This window comes from Amblyraja radiata, chromosome 39 (genome assembly GCF_010909765.2).
Source record: "Amblyraja radiata isolate CabotCenter1 chromosome 39, sAmbRad1.1.pri, whole genome shotgun sequence".
Classification (NCBI taxonomy): Eukaryota; Metazoa; Chordata; class Chondrichthyes; order Rajiformes; family Rajidae; genus Amblyraja; species Amblyraja radiata.
The window spans coordinates 16,822,460-16,834,786 of NC_045994.1; the positions used below are offsets into that span (position 1 = coordinate 16,822,460).

The window sequence follows — 12,327 nt, forward strand, 5'->3', positions numbered from 1 at the left end:
TTAGCAAGGCCTTTGACAAGATCCACATGGTAGTCTAGTCAGAAGGTTAGATCACATGGTAAGCTAGCCAAATGGATGATTCGGTACGAGTTTGGATCCCAGCAGCAGTAATTTTTAAGGTACAAAAAAAGTTGTCAAAGGGTTACCTTCGTTTTTTGTTTGTTTTTATCCAGCAGAGGAATTTGATTGAAGGATAAAATTTTGTTTTTTTCCCCAATCAGACCTCCAAGTCGGACAACAGTGGACCCAACAAGCCTAAGGGGAAACAAGCAAAATAAATTCCAGTCACAATTGCTGTTGAACACATCATTCCTGCCACAGGTAAAACCAACTTATAAGAATGTTGCTGACAATGTCATAGTATGAAAGAGCAAAGGAGGCAAAACATTTAACCCAAGAGAACTTTACTTGTTTTGTGCAAGAATTACTGATTTCCCCTGCTATTTTACCCACAGCGCTACTAATATTTATCCAATGTCCTTGTACATTTCAGATCATAGCAACCAGCAGGATCCAAAGATTTAACCTATGTTTTTTATAACTCATGCCTTCTGATTAGCAAACCTTTTGCCTATAGAACCTGTTTCTATTTAACCAAAACCCAATTGTATTTAAGCAAGTATCATACAAAACTTTGAAAGATTAGCCAATTGTTTGTACTTACTTCAGCACCAAGTTCTGGGCCAATCTGCAAAGCATTGCACTGTCAGACATGCTGTAATTTGGATCAGGCATAATTTACCAATTCATATATAAAACATTACTTAAGGCACAGCTGGAGTAACACGTTATCTCCTGTAACACATCTGGCCAACACATTATCTGTGCAGAAGATATTAATCAGGATAAAACAAAATACAAAGTGCTGGAGTAACTCAGCGGTTCAGGGAGTATCCCTGGAGAATATGGATAGGTGATGTTTTGGGTTGGGACCCTTTCTACATATTCATCTGGATGTTGCCTGGGTTTGGGCTATAAGGAGAGACTGGATACGCTGAGTTTGTTTCCCCATGAGTGGAGAAAGCTGTGAGACCCGTCGGACAAAATTATGTTGGGCTAATATCTCAGCAATCTTTTTTCCATACTAAAGATGTCTATAACTGAAGACATCGTTTTAAAGTAAGGAGCAGGAGATTTAAAGGGTTTTGAAGAAGAACGCTTTAAAGCAAAGTGTGAATGAAATCTAGAACACACTGCCCAAAGGAGTTGGTTAAGTAGGCAGGTACTCTCATAATATTTAAGAAATATTTAGATCAGTACCTGCAGTCTCATGGCACAGAGGACTATGGGCAGAATGCTGGAACATGGGATTGGTGTAGATACTTGATAGCCAGCTCTGACATGCTGCCTGAAAGCCTACATGCATCTGTGATGCATGACTCCTCTTTGTGACGCTTATCAAGGGAACACTAAATATCCTATATTGATATTCAAAGCAGCAACAGACCACTATTCAGCTGAACACACTTGTTATGTTTAAAATATCCAGTGCATTCATCTAAACAGCAAATGTGATAATATACTGGTAACGCGCTTGATGGTCCAGATATGTTTCTAGGAGTGAGAATGCTAAAGGAATCATCACTGAGAAGATCTTGCGACGTTTTATGGAGAGTGAGAGTGAGAAAGATGGGTCACTGAGTTAGCGGCTATGAAAGAAATCCTGCAGAGAATGGAGGAATATGCATCCCTGTGAAGGCAGAAGGAACTAATTTAAGTTGGCATCATGTTCAGCATAGACATTGTGGGCCAGATGGCGTATTCCTGTGCTGTTTTATATCATGTCATTTTTCCAATCAAATTGCTCTCATTCCTTTTGACTTTTTGCCTCTTGACTTTACTGAACAACCCTGTTGATCCATTTGGAGACTATTTACCTTTGTATTTCCTGTTCTGGTTACTCAGCAGCTCTAGCACCTGCTGTGTTCTTGTGACCACATTGACTATTTACAAGGCTTGGACGTTTACAGGGTACCCAGTCAATGTTTACAGATCCCACATGCTAAGATCACCAGCTTATATTATAGAACACTGGCCGAGGAGTTAGATAATATCTCCATATAGTGCAGAACAATGTTACCTGCTCTTTCCACTTTTGCCATTTTCTTTCAGGTGAATCTGCAGAGAGGATTTTGTATCTAAAGGATTTCCTTTCAATTTAAAGTCTAGTTTCTGATAACAAGAAGGAAAAAATACATATATAATTTTTAATATTAACAACAAATGGCTTTCAAATGTGGTTGCCTTCCTCCACCTCACCCAAGACTACCCACACATCCCCAAGTCATCTACACCCAAGTCCTCCCTTCACTTCAGCTTATGCTGCCAATGCATTTCATCTTATGCTCTTATCCTTGTCCGCCTTGTGCTCTCTACCTATCCCACCCATTATTGCAATTTTCCTCCCCACCATTACCATCAAGTGCATTCCTCCCCCCAGTGTTGCTGCATTCTCCCTCCTTTTCTCAACATATATCTTACATCACAACTGCTCATCCAAACTCCAACCCACCTCTCCCACCCAGTTGCAATGTACACCAAATTCCTCTCCTGCTCAGTTGAATTAAACGTCACACTACTGCCTGAACACAATTCTCTCGTTGACCACGTTGGCAGAAGTCACCCTGCGCCATTATCATTCTATGCATCCACCATCTTACCAGATTAAACCCATCCCTCTCTGCCTCACCCATGTAATCATGACATGCACGCACCCACCCTGATCAGTGATCATCTGCGTCACGGATAAGATTTGATTTTTATCTTAATCCAGAATAAGCAGTTTACTATACATGTCGGTCAAAACGTCTGCAATGACTCCAGAAAATGGTGGATCCCTTTTAAACTTTCATTTATAATACCTCGTGTTCATGCCATATTAAATGAAGCCTTTGCAAATTTGTGGGTACAGCTTTAAAGTTTCAAATTATGTGGAGCTTCTCATCTTGCTATTGCCTTTCCACTTACATCGTTCCATCGTACAGTAACATCTTCCTCTGATAAGCCTGTTCTCTTCTTGTTACCTAGAAAATGCGTTACAGTTATTCAATGTTGCGTACAGCTCAATCCAATTACACTCCTGATTTATGAATGATTGAAAAGGTTTGGGGAGTAAGGATATGATCAATTCACAGCAGGATATAAAGCGTGTGATTTGGTTTTGTATCTGAAGAGTTTGTGTGGCTGATCCAGTTAAGCTTCAAGTTGAGTGTCACATGGAGATACTGAATCTCTCTACCATTGGCAAATTTACTGTTAATAGCTAAATCAGTATTGATTAGCAGGAAGGCTACGGAGCCCATCTATTCTGAGAAATTTAAATGAGATAACGCAAAGTAATATTTAGCAGAGACACACTAATAAATAAATATATTTGCACGTTAACAAGAGAATTTCTAAAATGATACAATTCAAAAATCATATAAACTCATGAATAGAACAATGTTTACCAGAGATTTGAAACAAAATAGACAATAGACAATAGATGCAGGAGTAGGCCATTCGGCCCTTCGAGCCAGCATATGATACAAATCAAAATGTACAATTCTGATCTCCATGATTAGAATAGACATGTAGCAGATAAATTACAAGAATAATTTACAAGAATTATACAAAAATAGAGAGGTAAAAACTAAACAAGTTGAGTGCACCGCTTTCTAGGAAACAAAAGTTGAGGAATTGAGAATGATCCTTAAATTCAATCGAGTGCATACACATTTTTTCATTTGTGCAGGAATCCAAAACTAAGACAACAGTCAATAATAAATCCATTGTGAAATAAGAAGAAATGTATTTACCTAGATGGTGGTGAGAATGTGGAATTCAATACCACAGGAAATAGTACTCAACAGGGATTAGCAAAGATGCATTTAAGTGAAATCTAACAAAATAGATGAGAGGAAAATGGGGTATGCTGGCAGAGTGGTTTTAATGAGAGGTCCCCAAATATTATTCTCACTTGTTGCAACAGGAAGGCCCTGGGAACCTGTTTAAATCAGAAAGCTAAAACTACAGGGTCAAGGGTGATTTTTGGAAACAACTACAAATAATTCAGAAGGAAGATAACTGGACCAATAAAGCAGCATTTTCTCAGTATTTACAACTGTTTATTACCAGATTCGCGGCGTGCACTTACTTGTACTTTCCATGTCAATGGGTTCACAACGTGTCAGAGTTACATTCTCCAGGTGTTTCAATGGAAAGAATGCTACCAATTTATTAATGATCTCCCAATTAATGCAGGCCGGGGTCATTTATTTTTACACATTGTTTCCTCAAAGGGAAGCAGAGGAATGTTTTAAATCAAGAAGCAGATTAATTGGTTACTGTAAGTTACCTCTGGCGCTCGTGGATGGAATGAGAGTCAGGGGGAGTTAACGGTAAATAAATAGAAGAATAAGACTAATGAGACTGCTCAAAGAGCTGGCACAGACTTAATGGGCCTGCCATGTCCTAAGAAAATATGAGATATATTCTTGATAAGCAAGGGAGTTGTAGTTAATGGATTGGCAGGAATGTAAACAATCAGAGGTAATAATCAGGATAGCCATGAAATCAGTATTTGACTGTCACCCCTCTCTATGCCTCTCATAATTTTATTTGCTTCTATCGGGTCTTCGGGTTGCGATTGAAAGGGTATTTCTCCAAACATTTTGCTGTAATATAACTTGTCCAATATGGAATCTGCCTTCCAACTAAAATTCTCCCAATTCTTACATTTCACTTACAGTAACTTGCATTTATAATGCTGTTTATAATAAAGAAAATCCCAAGGGTCTTAAATAAAATCCAATCGTCAATGAAGGCGGCTATTAAGAGAATGGAAAGTGTTATTAGAAGGCTATTAAGAGAATGGAAAATGTTATTATTATGGAATTCAACAGAGACATGCCAAAGTTATCTAAAAACACAAGAACGTGCAGATGTTGACGAAAAAAATTCTGGATGATTGAAGCTGCAGGATCTGCAAACTCGTATAGATATTGTAAGTAGGTGGAAATATAGGGCCAAGGGGTGGTGTCAGGAGTTATGGGGAGAATGGGGTTGAGGGGAAGAATTAGACCTGCCATGATTGAATGGCGGAATAGACTTGATGGACCGAATGGCCTAATTCTGCTCCGATCACATGGATTTATGAAGAGGGAGATTTCGAAAAGAGTAAGTGCAACATCATAGGGCTGAATGACTATTATTGCAGTGGTCCAATGTTAAGGGGGATAGTTTCGAGAGGAGACTAGGTTCAACACACAAGCGACTCAGTGCATGATAACTAGATGGTAACTGCTCGGGATTTCGCCCAGTGGCCAGAGGGGTGGTTTTCAGTGGCTGGGCGGCCTTGACCGGCGATTGCCGAGGGTGATGTGGGGAGCACGGCTCACCCCCTCGTCTCCCTCACCTCTGAAGTTTACGGTCACATAGACTCGGGAACTCTGGATCCTGGAGACGGTCAGCCCTCCAACCTGGAGCATCTTCAGCCGCCAGCCACGTCTCCAGGTGATGAGTGCGCGGTGCCTTCCATTTCCCTCCTCCGGCGGGGCCGGTAACCCGAGAGGAGGGACACGGCCATTCGAAGGGCAGGCGTAACAAAGGGCGCCATGTGACAAGGCCGCACGGGCCCGGGCAACGCGACGCGACGGCGGACAACAACCGCCCGACGGAGCCCGGGCAACGGGCCACGTGACGGGTGGAGTCAGGGCAACGTGACGGGGGGGAGAGCCCGGGCAACGTGACGGGGGGAGGCAGGCAACGGGGTACGTGACGGGTGGAGTCAGGGCAACGTGACGGGGGGGGGAGCCCGGGCAACGTGACGGGGGGGAGAGCCCGGGCAACGTGACGGGGGGAGGCAGGCAACGGGGTACGTGACGGGGGGATTCCGGGCAACGTGACGGGGGGGGGGGGGGGCAACAGGGCACGTGACGGGGGGATTCCGGGCAACGGACCAGGGGACGGAGTGGCCCGGTAAACGGACCACGTGACGAGGGGAAGCCCGGGCAACGGACCACATGACGGGGGGAAGCCCGGGAAACTGACCACGTGACGAGGGGAGCCACCCGGCAAAGGGGCTGCATGTGCCCCACGTGATGGGGGGGGGGGGGCAGTGAGGGTGAAGGCAAGAAGCGGCGACGACGCCCGTGTCACGTGGGATGCCCGTGTCCCGGGCCTACTACCCTATAATCTTGGCCTACTACGACCAATCTTTGGACACGACAACCTTCGACGACAACACGGTGAGGGAAGCTTTAAGACATAAACACTCGAGGCGAGACATCTAACGTGTACACCTTCCTCATCTGAAGACTGATAAATCTTTTTTTAAATAGCACTACTGTTCTTTGAGGAAACAGCAGACAAGGTCTTGGCTAAACATTTCATGCTGAAGTCTGCATTCCTGTCATTGGAATCATTCCTCAGCATTGTCCTGATCCATCAGAGTATTATTTTGTGCTAAAATCTCTGGACCAGAAATTGAACTATAATCATCTGAAACAAAGGCATGAGTGGCACTGACTGCCAAATGATTTTAAAGGGTCTCAACTCACACTCATCTCCCTGCTACCTTCAGGTAGAAGGTACAGGAGCCTGAAGGCTGCAACAACCAGGTTCAGGAATAGCTACTTCCCCTCAGCCATCAGGCTATTAAACCTGGCTCGGACAAAACTCTGATTATTAGCAACCACTTTCTGTTATTTGCACTATCAGTTTATTTATTCAAGTGTGTATATATTTATATCATGGTATATGGACACATTTATCTGTTTTGTAGTAAATGCCTACTATTTTCTGTGTGCTTAAGCAAAGCAAGAATTCCATTGTCCTATACAGGGACACATGACAATAAACTCACTTGAACTTCACTTATCAATTCCTTCTTTTCTGTCGAACCTATCAAGCTTACAAAATGTGGACTTTTGCTAACCCCTTTCCCAGGAAAACCTGCCTTCTGTCAAACCAAATTCTGAAAATCTGCTCAGATCTTACTTTACACATTTGTTGCTATTCATGTCACAGATTTATGTCACAAAGTTTTAAATTGTACTTTGAGTCTAGCAGTCCATCAATCTTACAGTCAGGTTTGAAGAAATTGCATCTCAAATTGTTCATTTTGGTTAGGATCAACTGCAGAGACTGGTAGCAAAGATGAAAAAGTAAGATGAAATGTGGAAAAATAAAACAGTGGATAAGAATAGCCTACTAATTTGAAATTTTAATACCTTAAAATATCAGTCTGTATGAGCAGGATAAAATAAAGTAGTAGCAACTTGGTTGTTACATTACTGCATTTAGTAACCCAGAAAATTATAGTCATCAGTTGCCCCCAGCAATATGGGAGCTGGATGCAGATATTTTTGTAAATCATCCACAAGTTGATCAGCACATCAAGTCACATCAGCCTGGCAATCCACCAGACAAAGCTCCAATGTGACTTATAAATGAAGGACATTGTTACTTTTACAAAATCTATAGTCGATGTTGTAAGTGCTGTATTGGCAGGGGATATTAAATCCAGAAAATGGTTTTCACGTTAACTTCCTGGGCTGCAGAAGTTCCTTCAAAGTTGGATGGTCTGTCACCAGATCATGAGGTGCTCTGGACCTTCTGTCCTTTATTGTCCTTAGAGCAGGATTCTCCTTGAGCAAAACATCGCATGCCTCCTGATGACCCCTGTCTGCAGCCTGTGGATAAAAGACATATTGCTTGTAAAGAATTTCTAAGTTTAATTTCACTCAAAAAGCCAACTTCTATGCATGGACTTGGCTAATGTCAATTGATGATCTGGGGGAGCAGAGTGGGAGATTTGCTAAAACAGATCAAGAAGAATATTCCCTGAAGTACACAGACCTCCATTAATACCCAAGATGTTTCCTACATCTGATGAAAGATTTTGGATCTGAAGCTTTAACTGTTTCTCTTTCCCCATTTATTTTTATTTCAGATTTTCCAGCACCTACAAATCTCAGATTTTCATGTCTACCACATGCTCTTCTAAATTAGCACAAAGCTCAAATTATTAATACCATTTCTTTAAACCAATAGTTCCCACGTCAGTTCTGGTAGGTCATTACATCTTTGTGTAGATTGCCCAGCAAACCTAAACAGCATAGTTATTACTAGCTAGGCAAGTAATGTAGGAAAGTTGCCTGTGGAGAATCCATCACTTAGTCTTCCCATCTGAAAAGTGCAAGTGAAGCACCATTTGGACCTGTCCCCTCACTTCAGAACAGATGCTGCCAGTTTTGATCTACATAAAGGATGCCTTGTGTTAATTAATGGGGAGCTACAGCCAGTGAGAAAGAAGAATGACACATGCTCAAGACAATTCTATGCAGAATACATATTGAGCAAGATTTGCCAGTTAATCTAAATAAAAATCTGAAACTAAAACAGTCCAGAGTAAATAATCCTAATCTACCCAACCACTCCATGTAGCTGAAGCCCTATAACCCAAGCAGCATTCTAGTAAATATCCTCTGAACCCTCTCCAAAACCTCCATATCTTTCCTGTGATGGGGCAAACCGAACTGCATGCAATATTCCAAATGCGGCCTAACCAAAGTCCGATAGAGCTACATCATATTATTGGATGTGCATACTTAGTTTTAACCAGTATAAAGATCTGCTTACTGAATCCCTTATGTTGCAATAAGGATAAACAGAAAGCTTGCATTTTTGCCTATTATTATTAAAATATGCTATTGAGGCAAGAAACAGCTTGCAGCTCCACCAAGTGGTCGTATCCATGATATTCAGAATTATATTGCACATTTAACAGACAAAAACATCCTAAGTCACAAACGGAAACATATTCAACAAAATCTGGCATCGATCTACGCAAGGAACCTTCAGGGCATATTACATGTAGGTTGGTTAAAGAGGTAGATTTGGAAAAACATCTTGGGAGGAAAAAGACAAAAGGTCTAGGGAGGGAATTCCAGAGCTTGGGCCTTGGACATTTAAAGATATCAAAGCAGCCAGCATCATTATTACCCCATCAGGATAGAGGAATTAGCAGATATAGGGAGAGACTAGGCCCGCAAAGTGATGTGAAAACATGGTTGGCAACTTGAGGTACTGAATAACTAGGAGCCAATAAACGGCAGCAATGAGTGAGTCAAGTCTAGAGGCAGCACTCTAGGGGGCTGGGGGGGGGGGAAGAGGACCAAAATTAATTAACCTTGACCACAACGTCTGCTGTAACTGTAAACATGACACTGCTTTAAAAAAGGACTAACGAATGACAGCAGAATATGGGCTGACAGTAGCATCACCGTACGTACCTTGTGTAGAGGAGTTGCGCCGTCATCATCCGTGATAGCAGGGGTGGCTCCATAGGACAGCAGCAGCTTGAGCACAGGGAGGTGGCCACAGTAGGCAGCTCTGTGAAGTGGAGTTGCCCCACCTTTAGTCTGAGCATTACTGTTTGGCTGATCCAGTTAAGCTTCAGTTGAGTGTCACATGGAGATACTGAATCTCTCTACCATTGGCAAATTAATGTTAATAGCTAAATCAGTATTGATTAGAAGGAAGGCTACGGAGCCCATCTATTCTGAGAAATTTAAATGAGATAACGCAAAGTAATATTTAGCAGAGACACACTAATAAATAAATATATTTGCACGTTAACAAGAGAATTTCTAAAATGATACAATTCAAAAATCATATAAACTCATGAATAGAACAATGTTTACCAGAGATTTGAAACAAAATAGACAATAGACAATAGATGCAGGAGTAGGCCATTCGGCCCTTCGAGCCAGCACCGCCATTCAATATGATACAAATCAAATTGTACAATTCTGATCTCCATGATTAGAATAGACATGTACCAGATAAATTACAAGAATAATTTACAAGAATTATACAAAAATAGAGAGGTAAAAACTAAACAAGTTGAGTGCACCGCTTTCTAGGAAACAAAAGTTGAGGAATTGAGAATGATCCTTAAATTCAATCGAGTGCATACACGTTTTTCATTTGTGCAGGAATCCAAAACTAAAACAACAGTCAATAATAAATCCATTGTGAAATAAGAAGAAATGTATTTACCTAGATGGTGGTGAGAATGTGGAATTCAATACCACAGGAAATAGTACTCAACAGGGATTAGCAAAGATGCATTTAAGTGAAATCTAACAAAATAGATGAGAGGAAAATGGGGTATGCTGGCAGAGTGGTTTTAATGAGAGGTCCCCAAATGTTATTCTCACTTATTGCAACAGGAAGGCCCTGGGAACCTGTTTAAATCAGAAAGCTAAAACTACAGGGTCAAGGGTGATTTTTGGAAACTACAAATAATTCAGAAGGAAGATAACTGGACCAATAAAGCAGCATTTTCTCAGTATTTACAACTGTTTATTACCAGATTCGCGGCGTGCACTTGTACTTTCCATGTCAATGGGTTCACAACGTGTCAGAGTTACATTCTCCAGGTGTTTCAATGGAAAGAATGCTACCAATTTATTAATGATCTCCCAATTAATGCAGGCGTGGGTCATTTATTTTTACACATTGTTTCCTCAAAGGGAAGCAGAGGAATGTTTTAAATCAAGAAGCAGATTAATTGGTTACTGTAAGTTACCTCTGGCGCTCGTGGATGGAATGAGAGTCAGGGGGAGTTAACGGTAAATAAATAGAAGAATAAGACTAATGAGACTGCTCAAAGAGCTGGCACAGACTTAATGGGCCTGCCATGTCCTAAGAAAATATGAGATATATTCTTGATAAGCAAGGGAGTTGTAGTTAATGGATTGGCAGGAATGTAAACAATCAGAGGTAATAATCAGGATAGCCATGAAATCAGTATTTGACTGTCACCCCTCTCTATGCCTCTCATAATTTTATTTGCTTCTATCGGGTCTTCGGGTTGCGATTGAAAGGGTATTTCTCCAAACATTTTGCTTTAATATAACTTGTCCAATATGGAATCTGCCTTCCAACTAAAATTCTCCCAATTCTTACATTTCACTTACAGTAACTTGCATTTATAATGCTGTTTATAATAAAGAAAATCCCAAGGGTCTTAAATAAAATCCAATCGTCAATGAAGGCGGCTATTAAGAGAATGGAAAGTGTTATTAGAAGGCTATTAAGAGAATGGAAAATGTTATTATTATGGAATTCAACAGAGACATGCAAAAGTTATCTAAAAACACAAGAACGTGCAGATGTTGACGAAAAACATTCTGGATGATTGAAGCTGCAAACTCGTATAGATATTGTAAGTAGGTGGAAATATAGGGCCAAGGGGTGGTGTCAGGAGTTATGGGGAGAATAGGGTTGAGGGGAAGAATTAGATCTGCCATGATTGAATGGCGGAATAGACTTGATGGACCGAATGGCCTAATTCTGCTCCTATCACATGGATTTATGAAGAGGGAGATTTCGAAAAGAGTAAGTGCAACATCATAGGGCTGAATGACTATTATTGCAGTGGTCCAATGTTAAGGGGGATAGTTTCGAGAGGAGACTAGGTTCCACACACAAGCGACTCAGTGCATGATAACTAGATGGTAACTGCTCGGGATTTCGCCCAGTGGCCAGAGGGGTGGTTTTCAGTGGCTGGGCGGCCTTGACCGGCGATTGCCGAGGGTGATGTGGGGAGCACGGCTCACCCCCTCGTCTCCCTCACCTCTGAAGTTTACGGTCACATAGACTCGGGAACTCTGGATCCTGGAGACGGTCAGCCCTCCAACCTGGAGCATCTTCAGCCGCCAGCCACGTCTCCAGGTGATGAGTGCGCGGTGCCTTCCATTTCCCTCCTCCGGCGGGGCCGGTAACCCGAGAGGAGGGACACGGCCATTCGAAGGGCAGGCGTAACAAAGGGCGCCATGTGACAAGGCCGCACGGGCCCGGGCAACGCGACGCGACGCGACGGCGGACAACAACCGCCCGACGGAGCCCGGGCAACGGGCCACGTGACGGGTGGAGTCAGGGCAACGTGACGGGTGGGGGGGAGCCCGGGCAACGTGACGGGGGGGGGGGGGGGCCGGCACCGGGGTACGTGACGGGGGGATTCCGGGCAACGTGACGGGGGGGGGGGGGGGGGCAACAGGGCACGTGACGGGGGGATTCCGGGCAACGGACCAGGGGACGGAGTGGCCCGGTAAACGGACCACGTGACGAGGGGAAGCCCGGGCAACGGACCACGTGACGAGGGGAGCCACCCGGCAAAGGGGCTGCATGTGCCCCACGTGATGGGGGGGGGGGGCAGTGAGGGTGAAGGCAAGAAGCGGCGGCGACGACGCCCGTGTCACGTGGGATGCCCGTGTCCCGGGCCTACTACTCTATAATCTTGGCCTACTACGACCATGTGACGCGGGACGGACACGA

General features: G+C 43.0%; 1 protein-coding gene and 1 long non-coding RNA gene across 2 annotated transcripts in view; both read right to left on the reverse strand.

The window, feature by feature from the left end:
* LOC116967326 (myoferlin-like) overlaps positions 1-714 on the reverse strand; it is a 55,490-nt gene extending 54,776 nt beyond the window's left edge. The window contains exons 1-2 of the mRNA XM_033013827.1: positions 665-714; positions 147-255 (exon numbers count right to left, since the gene is read on the reverse strand). Coding sequence (XP_032869718.1) covers positions 147-255; positions 665-714 — 159 coding nt within the window. The remainder of the gene's footprint in view (positions 1-146; positions 256-664) is intronic.
* A 5,576-nt stretch (positions 715-6,290) lies between these two features.
* LOC116967233 lies at positions 6,291-9,472 on the reverse strand. The gene is made up of 3 exons (XR_004410183.1): positions 9,276-9,472; positions 6,851-7,673; positions 6,291-6,534 (listed from the first exon to the last, which is right to left on the reverse strand). It is a non-coding gene; the product is annotated as an uncharacterized LOC116967233 (long non-coding RNA).
* Positions 9,473-12,327: the final 2,855 nt, after the last annotated feature.